Source organism: Equus przewalskii, chromosome 16 (assembly GCF_037783145.1).
Source record: "Equus przewalskii isolate Varuska chromosome 16, EquPr2, whole genome shotgun sequence".
Classification (NCBI taxonomy): domain Eukaryota; kingdom Metazoa; phylum Chordata; class Mammalia; order Perissodactyla; family Equidae; genus Equus; species Equus przewalskii.
Window position 1 is genome coordinate 35,961,038 of NC_091846.1, and position 14,559 is coordinate 35,975,596.

The following is a 14,559-nucleotide window of genomic DNA, read 5'->3' on the forward strand; positions in this document are numbered from 1 at the left end:
AAATGTTAGGGATATCTGGGGTAGAATGAGTTCAACCTAGAGCCAGTTCAGAAAGCTCAGTAAGCTTCGAAGTGGTTTTCAAACATTAGTAATCCTCGTGGCATGCCAAGGATGGAAGAAATTTAATTCTCATACTCTAGTTACTGATAACCACAGGAAGAATATGAGTGGATTGAGATGTGCCATAAGGGCAGGTCAATAAACACTTCATCAAATATTAAAGATCTACCATATCTTCAGTACTATATGAGGCACAAAGTATCCCACTGACATGCCTATTTTACAGCTCATTTTTTAAAATAAACTTTATATTTTTAATAGACTTTATTTTTTAGAGCAGTTTTAGATTCACAGCAAAGCTCAATGGAAGGTATGGAAATTTCCCCAAAACTCCCACCGCTATGCATACATAGCCTCATTCGTTGTCGACATCCCCCACCAGAGTAGTACATTTGTTACAATTGATAAACCTACAGTGACACATTATCATCACCCATAGTCCATAGTTTACATTAGGATTCACTCTTGGTGTACATTCTAGGGGTTTGGACAAATGTATATCCACCATAACAATATCATGCAGGATGGTTTCACTGCCCTAAAAATTCTCTGTGCTCTGCATCTTCGTCCCTGTATCCTCCCAACCCTTGGCAACCACTGATCTTTTTACTGTTTCCATAGTTTTGCCTTTATTACATGATCTTTTGGGAAAACAGATTTGTCTTTAAAATGGTTATTTGATTAGGTTTTATATTAAAATTTGTTTATATTTCTATAAACTGACTACACAAGCTAACCAGGCAGGCAAAAGTAGCCTGGAAATTCCAGAGTAAGTAGTTCCTATGTGTATTACTGAAGGAGATACGTACTCATTAGTATTTCTTTGTTTAAGGTAGCCTAAATATCACAGGTTATTGTCGAGGGTACACAGTGTGCGTTTCATATGCTGACTTCTGTTTTTGTGACTGCTATACAAATTCTGTTAGAAGGAACGGACTAGAAGAAATTTTATTAAATTACACACAAAATGGCTATTAAAGGACAGGTGACAGTATTACTGAGTTTTTTAATGAAGTGAATGGCCATCCTCACTCCCTACCCTTGCCAATCATAATCTCTCATTGTTTCCTCATAAAATTACAGCTGTGGGAAAATGCTGAAGGAATGATAATTTAAGATAAAGTGACTCAGTAAGTTAAGTAAATATGAGTATATAGCTGGAGCAGAGGAAAACATATTGTCAGTAAATAGAGCCCCCGACAAAACTACCATAGAGAGCTGGGTCAGCATTTAGGCCTTAGAGGCAGAGGCAGAAGAAGAAATGTCCAGAAAGAAAAAGGGGAATGGTGCAAAACCCAAACTTCCTGAATTTCAGAATTATTTTCCAGGCTGCCCCGGCACTTAGGAGTAGGACTTTTTCTCCTGCTTCATTTGTGTGGCCCAGAGTTTCTCAGCCTTGGCATTGTTGGCCTTAGGACTGGATAATTCTTTGTTCTGTCAGCTGTCCTGTGCGTTGTAGGATGTTCAGCAGCATCCTTGGCCTCTATTCATTAAATGTAGTAACAGCTCCTCCCCACCTCACCCCTGCAGTTTGTAACAACCAAAAGTGTCTCCTGACATTGCATAATACCCGCTGGGAGGCGTAATCACTCCAAGTTGAGACCCACTGATGTAGCACCTTCCTTAGAGTACTGGTTTGTACACTTAGCTGCCTTTCTCCTTACTATTTGTGGAACAGAGAACATGACCTCTATTTAAGCGTGTTTCACACCTACTGAAGTATGTTCTGGGTTCCAAGTGACTTATTTACAATGAGCTTTTGCAACACAGCTCATTTATAAATGAGGGGATATGTATTTGTCTGTGTGCTCACTCCAGACGTGGTACGCACTAATGAGAGAATGAAGATGATATTCAGGAAAAATGTAGTTGTGACCTGTCGAACATGTTTTACAGATGAAGTTGTGCGTCTCCTTTTTGCATTGGTGCTTTTTTTCCTGTGATGTCACAAAGAGTATTGCATATTGTATCTTTTCATTAAAAGGAGCGATAAAATAGTAAATATTGGCATGAAAAGAGGGCACATTTTGAATATTAGTTATTTTAAAACCAGGTTTTGTCTGATGGCATGGCTGAGGTGAGCACAAATCTGAGTCCCAGCACAATGGTTCTAAAGTTCACTGTCTTAGGTGGAGATGATGCTGGACAGTTCCATTTTATGAAAATTATCACAAATCTTTGTAAGACCTTGCTGAGGGTCAGAGACCAAAGGGCCCTGATCTGGACTCTTCCTCTAATGAGCTCCTTGACTTGGGAAAGTCTCTTCACCTCTTTGGGTTTAGAGATTCCTCATCTGTCAAATCCATGGGAACAGACTAGATGGGCTTCCAGAACTGTGCCAGCTCAAATGTAGTATCGGAGTTTTAAAAATATGTTCATGAACAATGAAATGAAGCATTTGTTTGAGTTTTAAATCTGTTACAGAGTAGTGAAACCGAAAGGAAGAAGCTAGGCTAGAAGAAGAAGAAGGTATAAATTTCATTCAAAGACAGCTCCAAATAAACTGATACATTAAACTGAGGTGTGTGTTCTATAAAATGAAAGAGGTCCTCATTCAGTGCTAAAGATCACTACCGATAGACTATAGGAAGTGGTTTTTGTGGGTAACCAGGTTTGCCCTCGACTACTCTGCAGAGGGAATATTTAAAAGTTAAAAAAGCAAGATTGTGCCTTTGACAATAACTGAAAACCAAACTGTCAGAATCATTCTTTTTGCTTCTACTCTGTGTAAAAAGATTGTGAAGACATCAAATAATGTGAAAGAAATCTCATGGTCGGTCATCTCCATAAAACCGTTTAATTGGCTCTGGCTGGAGTAGTCTGTGAATCTTTTAAACATAGTAGAGACAGCTTTTCAAATACCAGTGTCATATTTATTATATAAATCCAGCTCACTCACTCAGCAAATGTAGTGTCCTACCTTTAACAGTATATTTTATTGATAAAATATAGATTTTTAGATGTCTTCTAGCCAGTTCTGCAGCTGGGTATGGAGAAAAAGATCATTCCATTCTAGTTCCTGAAATAATTACTTCATCTCCTACAGTACCAAATATATTTTCCTTCTCAGTTAATATGCAAAGCTTCAAATGTTGTCATATGTCATAAAATTAGATAGTTCCTTTTCAAATTTAGCTATAGTATTTGACAGTCACCATTCAGAACAGTGACCAGAATAATAAAAAATAATTCTCTCCTTTCTTGAGCACTTTTTAATTTTTCTTCCTGCATTTTAATTGCTTTGCTAAAATATAGACATAATATCTGATGCTTCTAACCATTTCGAGACCGATTGTTAATAAAAGGGGCATAGAGAAAGGAGTGCTAATCTGCAAGTTTGTCTCTAAAATGCAGTTATTGAGTTATGCCAGATATATTCTTAGAGTTCTCCCTTCTTTTATTTAGGTGATGATGGCCCCTTAAGGATGATAATTAATTTTTGGCTATTGGTTTATCTCTTTTACATGCAGACTAACACTTAAAGATTTAAGCAGCAGTGTTTGGATCAAAACCCAGGTTTGCCTTAGAAGTGTTAGGGCAAAGTCACACAGCTTTCCTGGGCTTCAGTGTCCTTTAAATAAAGTGGAAATAATGGTTCTTTCTTAAGAATACCATGATGGATACCTAATGATGAGAATTATGTTCATGCCAAATATTAAATATCATTTCTAAATAATAGGATTTGACCAAATTATCTTAGCATCTTTTGCATCCATCAGGTAAAATTGTAAAAGCTGGATCTGTAAAATTTGAAGAATAGAACTCAGTCTGTCATATAATTTCCTCTGCTATGAGTAGGGTCAAAGGAAAGCAGTCTTTTGGGAAAGTAGTTTCAAAGGTAAAAGGTTGAGGAAGAAATAGGATAAATTTCCAAATTCGTGCAAATTTTTGTGCTCTGATAGTTCAGTTGGACTTTAAACTCTACTTTTGAAATAGATGCTTTCTCTTTTTTAAAACCGAGAAACCAATTTTTTTGTGTCTAAAAGGGAACATATTTCATAGCTGCATTAATTTAAAAACGCTAAAATAACAGGGTGGCAGCACTCAGTAAGAAACCAGTGTGGCTTTTGGCTACATTTCTGTTGCTTCTAAGTCCTTTTCAAGTATCATAATTAACTGTACTCTTTCTGCTGTTTAATCTGCTTATCCTTTTTCCTATGCTATTCCTTGAGCTGGTAGATCTACCCCTTCAGTAAGAAAGAAAATGAGAGGAAAATAGTTTGTGTCTTGCTGTGGTGATCGCTGTGTGTTGCATGAAGCTTTCTTTATATGTAAATTGTTTTTCCCTCCTCATTCCAGTCCATTATTTTTTCCTGTCTCTAGATGTAAGGTTCTTAACGATGTTGGAGATTTCATCAGATGAGGACAGACAGCTGGTGAACATTCTCTGGCTCTTCAACCCTTTTTCAATATCTTGCTGAAGTCCCCTTCCATGATAAATACCTAGAAATATTTAAAAGCCCAAACATTCAAGAAAATTTTTCTTATAATGCTTGCTTCTTTATGTTTTTACCACAATGTCAAGTTATTTGATGAGATAATCATGCTATTATGTGGAAAGAGTTTCCTTTTCTAGAATTAAATTTGATTCTCATGTTACCACTATGAATTTTATTCTTCTGTTACCAAGGACCAAAAGAGTTTTAACAATGCCCCTCCCTTTTCTTTTTCTTCCCCTTGCTTCCCTCTGGTTATAAAAGTTGACAGATGTGAACCCCAGGACAGCTTAAGAGGGTATATCAAAGTGGGGACGATAAAGTGCATTTAACTTAGGAAACTTGGAGCTATTTTGAACATGTTAAATCACTACTCTTTGCAAATAGGAGGAAGAAGGCACCTACGACCAAACTCTTGAGTTCCGTAGAGGAGGTGACGGCCAGCCACGGCGATCCACTCGGCCAACCCAGCAGTTTTACCAACCTCCCCGGGCTCGGAACTAGTATGAAAAGGTAAAGTTGACATTGTGAGATGATTTCCATATAAAGAAAGATGCTATTCGTGTTAAATATGTAGGTCCAATTATTAATATTTCATAATAATATAATAGAAAAAAAGATTTTTTAACACTTTCATTTGTAAACTATTTAAGACTATACCATAGTTACAAACTACTTTTCCACCAAACCTTTCTCCACAAATGCTATCCCTAATCCCTTTTTTTCTCTTTACCTCCTCCCTTCTATTGGAGGTGATGATAATCAGTGAAATGACTAGAAGTTTGAGAGCAGAAAGAAGATGAAAGAAAACTAAGTACCAGATAATCACCAGCCTGGATAACTGAGTCTATTTTTTATTCTTTAATTAATTTCAATCCTTTTTAAGAAAGAGGAAATGTTTCATAGTATGTCTTCAGGAAGTGGATGAGGACGACGTGATTTCTTATTGAGATGTAATTTTGGGGCCCTGGCTATAGATCCAGAAACTTTCATCTTAGAGTTTCAGAAAGAGAGTTGCTATCTAAAAATCATCTTCAATAGGAAGGAAGAGAAATATAACAAAAAAGTCAGGAAATAATGGGACCAATCTAAGACATCTCATTTTGATGAACAAAGACCAGATTTATTATTAAGTCTTTAGAAGGAAATATTTTTGCCGTCTTTGGTAACATTTCTATTTTTTTTATTATGCCAGGGCTTTGGAATATTTTTTTTAATAATCAGAGTTTTCCCATTACAGCTTTTGTTATATATCAATCTAAAGACTATTTTAGGGGCTGGCCCCGTGGCTGAGTGGTTAATTTCGCATGCTCTCCTTTAGCAGCCTGGGGTTCGCTGGTTCAGATGCTGGGCATGGATGTATGCACTGCTCCTCAAGCCATGCTGTGGTGGTATCCCACATAGAAGAACTAGAATGACCTACAACTGGGATATACAACTATGTCCTGGGGCTTTGAGGAGGAAAAAAAGAAAAGAGGAAGATTGGCAAACAGATGTTAGCTCAGGGCCTTTTTCCTCAGAGGGGGGATAAAAAGACTATTTTAGACTTAACTATGTATTTTTTCCTCAGTATCTTCGGCTTAGTTGCAAGAGCATTGAGAATTTTTAAGAAATTGTTCTCAGTTCCTCATTTCAGCTATTCATTCTGCTAAGGCTGTTATCCACATTGTATTTTTCCCCTGCTAAGTGACTCTCAATTTTTCAAACCAGCTGTGGCTCTTTAGCGCTTGAAATGTAGATAGGGTGAATTGAGATGTGCTGTAAATGAAAACTGTATACTAGATTTCAAATACTTAGTTTTAAAAAAAAGTGAAATATCTTGATTTTTATTGGTTGCTTATTGAAATGATAATATTTTAGATACATTGGGTTAAGTAAAATATGTTATTAAAATTAATTTCACCTATTTATTTTTTCTTTTTTTAATGTGGCTACTAGAAAATTAAAAATTACCTTTGTGTCTCACATTATATTTCTGCAGGACAGCACTGTTCCAGAGTTTTATATTTCCTTCAGCTTCCCCAAAGTTCCTTCACTGGTTAAAAATTAGTTGTGTCATCCTAAGTGAAGAAATGTTTTCTTCTATTTTCTAGCCCTTAGCTCCTTATGCAGTAGGAAGAAATGTTTTCTTCTGTTTTCTAGCCCTTAGCTCCCTGTGCAGAAACCTGATGCTGCTTGACTTCTGATTTACCTGAGCAGCCACCGTAGCACCTTTTCCCTCTTATCCTTGGTTTTTCTTTGTGCTTAATACAAGGCTGTCAAATAAACACACGTGACCTACTGTCCGTAGTATCACAGAAGAGCTACTTCTGGACTTTGGGCATTTTTCTGTAGCCTGCAAGAACTGACCAGAGCAGAATCAAAGTATACGTAAGGACTTCAGCAACTTTACATTGAGCAAGATTGAGCAGCCACTCTTATTTATTTTTTTTAAAGATTTTATTTTTCCTTTTTCTCCCAAAGTCCCCCGGTACATGGTTGTGTATTCTAGTTGTGAGTCCTTCTAGTTGTGGCATGTGGGACGCTGCCTCCACATGGCCTGATGAGTGGTGCCATGTCCACGCCCAGGGTTCGAACGGGTGAAACCCTGGGCTGCCACAGCAGAGGGCATGAACTTAATCACTCGACCACGGGCCAGCACCAAACATCCACTTTTAAAATAAGCTCAGTGTCATTAGAATTTAATCTCTTTTAAGGTGAATGAAAACTAAGAATTCCCTCTTAGCTTTCTGAGTTCTTTTACATTGTTTATAAAACAAGGTTTTAAGGTCTGGCCTGCTGGCGTAGCTGTTAAGTTTTGCATCAGTAGCCTGGGGTTCACTGGTTTGGATCCCAGGCGCAGACCTACCCACTGCTTGTCAGCCATGCTGTGGTTGTGTTCCACATATAAAGTGGAGGGAGATGGGCATGGATTTTAGCTCAGGGCCGAAGTTCCTCAAAAAAAACAAAATACAAGGTTTTAAGATAAGGCAAAGGTTCTCCACTCCCTGATTGCCCTAGGGCAGGGGTTGCCTGACAGTCCTGCAGGACTCTTGGACTCTGCAGGGGCCTTGGGGCTAGGCTCTGCAGGGCCGGACAGGACAGAGAGATCTCTGAGAGTGAGCAAGGGTGCAGCCGAGTGGGTGGAGCTCTCAGTCCCCTCGGCCCTTCTTTAGTTTCTTTCATATGTTCTGTATACTAGGTTCTGTGGAAGATTTCCTGTGGAGAAGAGTATACTGCTTAAAAGTAAATTACAAACTGTAGCCTTGGGGTAATTGTAGCTTATTCATGTCAAATAGTGTAGTGCAAACTGTTACTAATCAACTGAAACTTCACAATCTTACTGGTTTTCTCTGCTCCCTGAGTTAAAACTTTCATCTTTCCCAGACGCTTGCCTTGGTTGTACTGTTGACATCAGAAATGTGTGACACAGAAATTTTGAGTTCCTGACATCAATAAGAAAATTAGTTTTGGTGGCAGGAGTGAGGGGGTAGAGTGGGCAGTCTCATGATGATATCCCTAAAAAACCTCTCCCTACAAAATTTACCCTAAAAAAATAAAAAGCAAGACACATATGATCTTTGCTGAAAAAAAATTATTTTTATTCATTTTTGCATTTTACTTCAAACATGAAAAATTATGAAGTAGAATTAAATTTCTCTTTGATATACTGTATTTGAATGGGAGGTTCAGCAATAATAAGAATTTTTTTTTTGCTCTTATCATGCAACTGAATATATTATTTTCTCTTGAGAGAAAAGATTTTTTTATTTCCTCATTCCTGGTTTCCATTAACTTAAACATTTGAAAAGAAGATATACATTATACCAGCCATTTGACTTCCAGCAAATGTAGGCATGAATTCTAATATATGCTGAAATTTTTCTAAGGTTTTGTTATCTAAACTTATTCAAGATAGTAAGAAACACTTTAGGCACTTTCTATTATCACTTTAAAAAAACATAGTTTTGTAGTCATAGTCTTTCTTTTTATGTTTTACATACTTTCTAGGTGATGAATGAGACATAGTAGCTGTTCAGTAAGTGTTTATTAAATGTTTATTAAGTGTTTATTTAAAAAAGTGTAAATTAAATATAAGTGTATATTTTGATAAAGTTTTTGGTGTGTAATTTACACATTCCTTGATTGTTCTAAAAACTTTTTTATAAGCCCCCTACACCACCCCACATACACATATACTTCCCCAAACGTGGAGAGGAAATTGGATTCTGCTTGAACCTGCTACTAAGGGTAGAGATGAGCAAAAGCAGGAGACACCTGGGAGTCAATGTGGGGAAATAGGCTCAAGCCTGAGAAAAAGTGGTGGCGAGTCGGATCGTAGCCTTGAGGGGAGATAGGGCCCAAAACTCCAAATTTTTGGCCCTGGACTCATCATAATTGTACAGACAACTTAGAAATATGAGCAGCTGTGGACAGAGAAACTATACATAGTTCTTTATTCAATGAAACTGACCCAAACCATGTGCATTTGAAAAGACTTCTGACATGATTGGAGTCCTTGGAACTAGATACTAACTAGTAGGAGCAGACCTTAGAGGTGAATTTTAAGCTTCATTTTCAGGGTAGGGTAGGGTCCCCCGAAGACATTCTAAAGGCTGAGGAAGGCTTAAAGAAGGGAAGAAGGAGAGTCCACAGCAAGCGGCTTTCAGTGGCTACAACTGAGTGTGAACTAAAACAATGGATGTTAAAAATATGTATTGGTGGTGACAGAAGAGTATGGCTTTAAATACGTTAGGAATTTGCCTTTGATGTGTTTGGTACTATCATGAACTCTGAATAAGAGTGATATAATCAAAATTAGGCTTAAGAAAGATTGCTGTTAGTTGTAGGGTGGGTTACAGCACCAGGAGAGAAGGAATCTCAGAATCGATCGCAGTGGTCCGGTTGAAGAGTGGCGAGAGCTATCCTGTCCTGTGAAGAGACAGAAATGGCAGCCTGTGTGGGAAGAGTTTGTAAGACTCAGCAGCGTGACGCTCCCTAATGTGTGGAGATTTAGGCTCAGCATGTAAAGCAGTTTCGTAAATGTTGACCCACTTTGAATTTCATTTCTGATTTCTTATTTGTTTCATGAAAGGATGGTCTGCACAGTTTCACATATTAACCAGAAACCTTGAGACCAATAGCTAAGCATAGACTACTACATAAATACCATGACTTTGTTTATTTTCTAAGGTCCAGGTTTTAACTCCATTTTTAGCTGGTAAAAAATGTATTTTTAGGGGCTGGCCCTGTGGCACAGTGGTTAAGTTTGCACATTCCGCTTTGGCAGCCTGGGCTTTGCTGGTTCGGATGCCCGGTGCGGACATATGCACCGCTTGTCAAGCCATGCTGTGGCAGGCGTCCCACATATAAAGTAGAGGACAATGGGCATAGATGTTAGCTCAGGGCCAGTCTTCCTCAGCAAAAACAGGAGGATTGGCAGTAGATGTTAGCTCAGGGCTAATCTTCCTCAAAAAAAAGAAAAAAATTTTTTTAAAAAAATATATTTTTAAATACAAACTTTTTTGACAATCTGATCTGGCATCCTTTTGCAAAATTTTTCAAACCAAGGTCAGGAAAATGATCACTAGAAAGATAGCTGTTACAGAACCCCATGATGCCAGCAGAATAGGCATCATGTGAGAATAATAGTGCCCGAAGCTCTTTATTTTCTAAGTAGGAGACTCTTTACTTCAGACGCAGCCATGGAAACTCTCCTGGTCTCTGCCCAAGCATTCTTTCATGATGGAGCTGAAATAGGACTGGAGCAAACAGGGCTTCTCTCAGCTCTTTCTGTTGTCACCACCCAAAATGTTTCAGCCTGAGTGGTACCTAACAAAGGTACAGAGCAGGCAGGAGGAGGTGACAGACTAAAATAAATTACCTGTGTAGACTAAACCAATTCAGAGGTATTCAAAGGGGAAATGGAGGTGGGTAAGAGGGGGCTAGAAGCAGTTCACTGGCAGACTACATCTTTTTTAGGTCATCTGTTAAAAACCATTCAGGGGCCGGCCTGGTGACATAGTGGTTAAGTTTGTGCACTACACTTCAGCAGCCTGGGATTCACAGGTTCAGATCCCGGGCGCAGACCAGCACCGCTTGTCAAGCCATGCTGTGGCGGCATCCCACATAAAATAGGAGAAGATTGGCACAGATGTTAACTCAGTGCCAATTTCCTCACCAAAAAAAAAGCCCTATTCAGTTAATCCAAATTCCTGAAATCAACATGTTAGCAATAAAGGGGCTAGCAGTGACGGAGATGCTCTTTAAGAATTTCCAGAAGAAAAAGTTATTTTAAAAGATTTTGCTTTTTTGTTTACATATTGGTTTGTAGATACTATGTTTATTAGACAACAGTGTCCAATTTATTCTACTTGAGATCTATTGATATCTATGCAAGCCCTTCACATTTACAGAGAAGTTTCAGCAGAAGTGTATTCTGAGTAAGGAAAAGTTAATCTGAAGGTCCGATTTCACTTTCTTCTTCTCTTTTTAAATAGAGTCTTTGTGAAGAAAGGAGCCATTGACTGAAACATCCTGGCCAAAACCTGTTGATAGACGACCTGCTTTCCCTTTGGAATAAGATGCAGCCATGGTGGATATTATTATTTGGAGAACAAAAATGCTGATTTTAGGGGGAAAAAGTTCAACCCACACAAAGAATGGGAAAAAATACTAAGTTAAATAAAGCAAATACCTTTTACAAGTGAAAGAATTTTTTCTTCTGCCATCAATAAAACCAATGTGCTATTATATACATTGTTTTACCGTATGTTTTCTTTGCTGAATGTTGTCTTTCTTGTTCATCTGGTATTAATCCCATATTATAGAATAGAACAGCTATTACAGAATACTGAAGCTTCTCGCTATAATTTCAGAATTAACTGACTTACACAGCTTGCCACATTTCTTGCAAAAACAACCTGAAGCCAAATAGCAGTTCTTAGTATGGTAATAGCTGTTAAATATGACAAGAAACAGTATTTAAAACTTGAATATGTTGTTTTGAGCACTCTACTAGCTTTTTCAAATGTGATTTGATTGAAAACAGGCCTTCCCTTCCTTATAAAATATGTGGTGTTTCTTTCAAGATGCATCTGGTTGCAAATAATAGAAAAACCAACTCAAACTGGCTTACACACTAAAGGGAATTTATTGGCTTGGTTCACTTCCAGAAGTGCAGTAGTTTCGGTTGGTTTAATTTGGTGACTCAGATCCTTTCAGGATCAAATCCTTTCAGGGTCTTGAAGGACCCTGGCTCTTTGCATCTCTCATTTCTGCTTTCTCTGGCATCAGCTTCATTCTACAGCAGACTGCCCCATGTGGTGACAAGATGGCTACAACCCTTGAGCAGGAGATGGTGTTGGAGTTGCTTCCAGAAGTGCACTCAGAAGAGAAAGGAAGCTTTTCTCCTTAGGCCACATTTACTTGCATTGTGCTACTTTTCAACCTGTGAACCAGTAACTTCAGCAAAGATCGGTGGGTTAGTTTAGGCCTGATCCAAGTACCCCAACCTTACAAGTAGGAGGGATATGCTTCCCTGGAAGCATATTTGTTTCAAGGCAGAGGATATACATCTGAAAGTCAAGATGCTTGCCAAAAGGAGAGGGAGGAGGTGTTGGAGAAGCAACCAGAATGTCCCTTACAGAGAACGAATATGTATGAACTACAAACTCTTCATTTAGTAGCACAAAGATAGTCTTCCCATAGTCTCAATCCTATGAAGTCAGAGGTGAACAGTTAAAAAGAAAGAATGAGACAGAGGGAGGGAGGAAGAAAGGGAGGGAAAAACCAGAATAAGAGAATCCTCTGGCTGAAATAATTGACAAAATTTAGTACTTTGCTTTGCAGCAGAGGGCCTTAGGTGTTCTCTCAGGGCTGTCAACTCTCAGCTTGCTTTCTTTATGAGCCCATGGTTGATGGTTTCTACGATATGTTAATAAGTGAAAGGGTGAGGAAGACATGGCTAGCAGTGTTGGGTTTTTTTGTTTTGTTTTTAGCATTGCTATGCATCATAATCAACTAGGAGTGGAGTGGCCTGGGCATTGGTATTTTTTAAGAGATCTGGAAGTAATTCTAATTTGTATTCCAAGGTTGAGAACCAGCAGGCCATTGTTTTGATGAGTTTGACTGTTAAGTCAATAAGGGAGGAGGCAGAAGTACTTAAATGGAAGTCTGAGGGTAGCTTAAAGTACTGGTCCTCTGCACTTTCTTATTCGATAGTTGGGGACAGTAATAGATGGTACAGTGTTAAGCTTGGAATAGACTCTCAGTCGATGGCACTAGTGTTGGTTTGTGGTCATCATTATAACTCAACAATCCCTAAGAACAGCTCTGTATGGTAATATGTGGTATATATGATTTGACGTGAAGATAACAAGAAAAGTTGAAATTGGACAGCAAGTGAGGCCAGCCTATATGCTCACTGATTGCTGGTGGCTGCTGGGGCAATGAAGGGTAGGAGTACATTTCTGACAGAGCGAGATATACTTGGCTTGGCTAAATACATCAAAAGCTAAGCTCCACTGTGACTTTCTGTTATTAAGGGCAGCTGCAGGCCTGGATGAGCAGATAGGGTATGTAAACGTGATAATCGACGCTATTTGCTGCGGTTTCCCTAGGTGCCGGCACTGCCCCTAGCCCCATGCGATTCTCTCCTATTTCTATACAGTTACAGTTCTCATGGGCCTTTCTTTCTTAACTAACACATCATAGCCAACTCCACTGCCTGCAAGGCGTAAACATGGAAGGAACAAAGAAGGAAAATATGACGGTGCTAAGAATTGTGCTCCCACTGGGATTAGGCCAGAGCGGCCATCACTCTTGCCAGCCCTGACCCCTGACTGGCACATGCAGGAAAACAAGATCTCGCCCCGTGTGTGAGCGAGTTAGGGTGTCAGTGCATGGCTTGGAGAACTTTTGCTAGGCTCTATCTCTTGCTCCTTTTGGGGTGGATAGATAATTTGTGCTGTCTTTCAAAAGTAAAGAGTGTGCCAGGATGGTATCATTCTTCACTATCTCCCATTCCAGTAACACTTCTTGAGGTGAAATGCTGTAGATAAAAATATTCAGTAAGACAACATAACATGTTTGATAAAGGAAAAGATAAGGCCACAGATGTCAAATATAGTTTTGTAGAAATGGGGAAGAGAACAGGGTTAGCTCAGTTTTTTTAGCTATAGGAAAATCTTGAGTTTGGTGTCAAATAGTTGACATTACAATAGGAGAGAGAAAGTTCAGTCAAGAGAAGTAGATACTCAGCCAGCGGAATAGATTCCACAAATGGCTGGGGCAGATCTTCCTCTGAGGTCGAGGTAGACGCAGGACTCTGTGTCACTCAGTGCCAGTGTATGCCTGGCAGACAAGTGGGTGGCAGAGCTGCGCCAGCTCAGAGAAAGACAACAGCGGGGCAGGAGGCCCCAGGGCACCTGCGGATCCACCACTAGGAGAAATCCTGGGCTCAGGATGCGGGTTCATTGGTCATGCACAAGAGCTCAATGCTCTAACTTCCCCTTCCTTTGCCAGATTTGTCAACCAGGGTTGGGGGAGGGCCTGCCACGTTACTTAAAATGGGCTCACAATCAATTCCTTCCATACAACGGGCCTCTCAAAGGGATATTTGGGCCCACATTCTAGAAGAAAAGCTAACTAATGCATGAGTGTTTCCAAATCTGATGAATGACAAGGTTGATAGAGACATTTGGCAAATATTTATTTTCCTCTCATTTATTTTCACTCGTTTGAGAACACAGGCAAGAAACACACCAGTAGCTCAGTGCTTTCCACGAAAGACGTGGGATCCTCCTGGACTAGAGAAATACCGAGAAAAGCTGGGTAGTTACTTGGAGAATATGGGACTTAAAGAAGTGTTTGTTATAAACATTAGAGATTCTGCTCACAAAAGGATGAAACTGCCTCCTTTGACAAAGTCAGTGGGTGTCAGGAACACAGCAGTCAAAGGGGAAATGGAAAATGAAAATAAGGATATCGAATAAGGAAAGAGTCCTTAGAGTACACCTGAAAATGAAGCTCTTTCAACTCCATTCCCTGGGAAAGGAAGCTATCTGCATGAGGGAGGGCTCCC

General features: G+C 39.2%; 1 protein-coding gene across 8 annotated transcripts in view; it reads left to right on the forward strand.

The window, feature by feature from the left end:
- Positions 1 to 11,230, forward strand: part of TDRD3 (tudor domain containing 3) — a 172,265-nt gene extending 161,035 nt beyond the window's left edge. For all 8 annotated transcript variants that reach the window (XM_070578875.1, XM_070578873.1, XM_070578878.1 and 5 more), the window contains 2 exons: positions 4,884 to 5,009; positions 10,976 to 11,230. In XM_070578875.1, the coding sequence (XP_070434976.1) occupies positions 4,884 to 5,000 (117 nt within the window). In that variant the 3' untranslated portion in view covers positions 5,001 to 5,009; positions 10,976 to 11,230. The remainder of the gene's footprint in view (positions 1 to 4,883; positions 5,010 to 10,975) is intronic.
- The last annotated feature ends 3,329 nt before the right edge of the window (positions 11,231 to 14,559 follow it).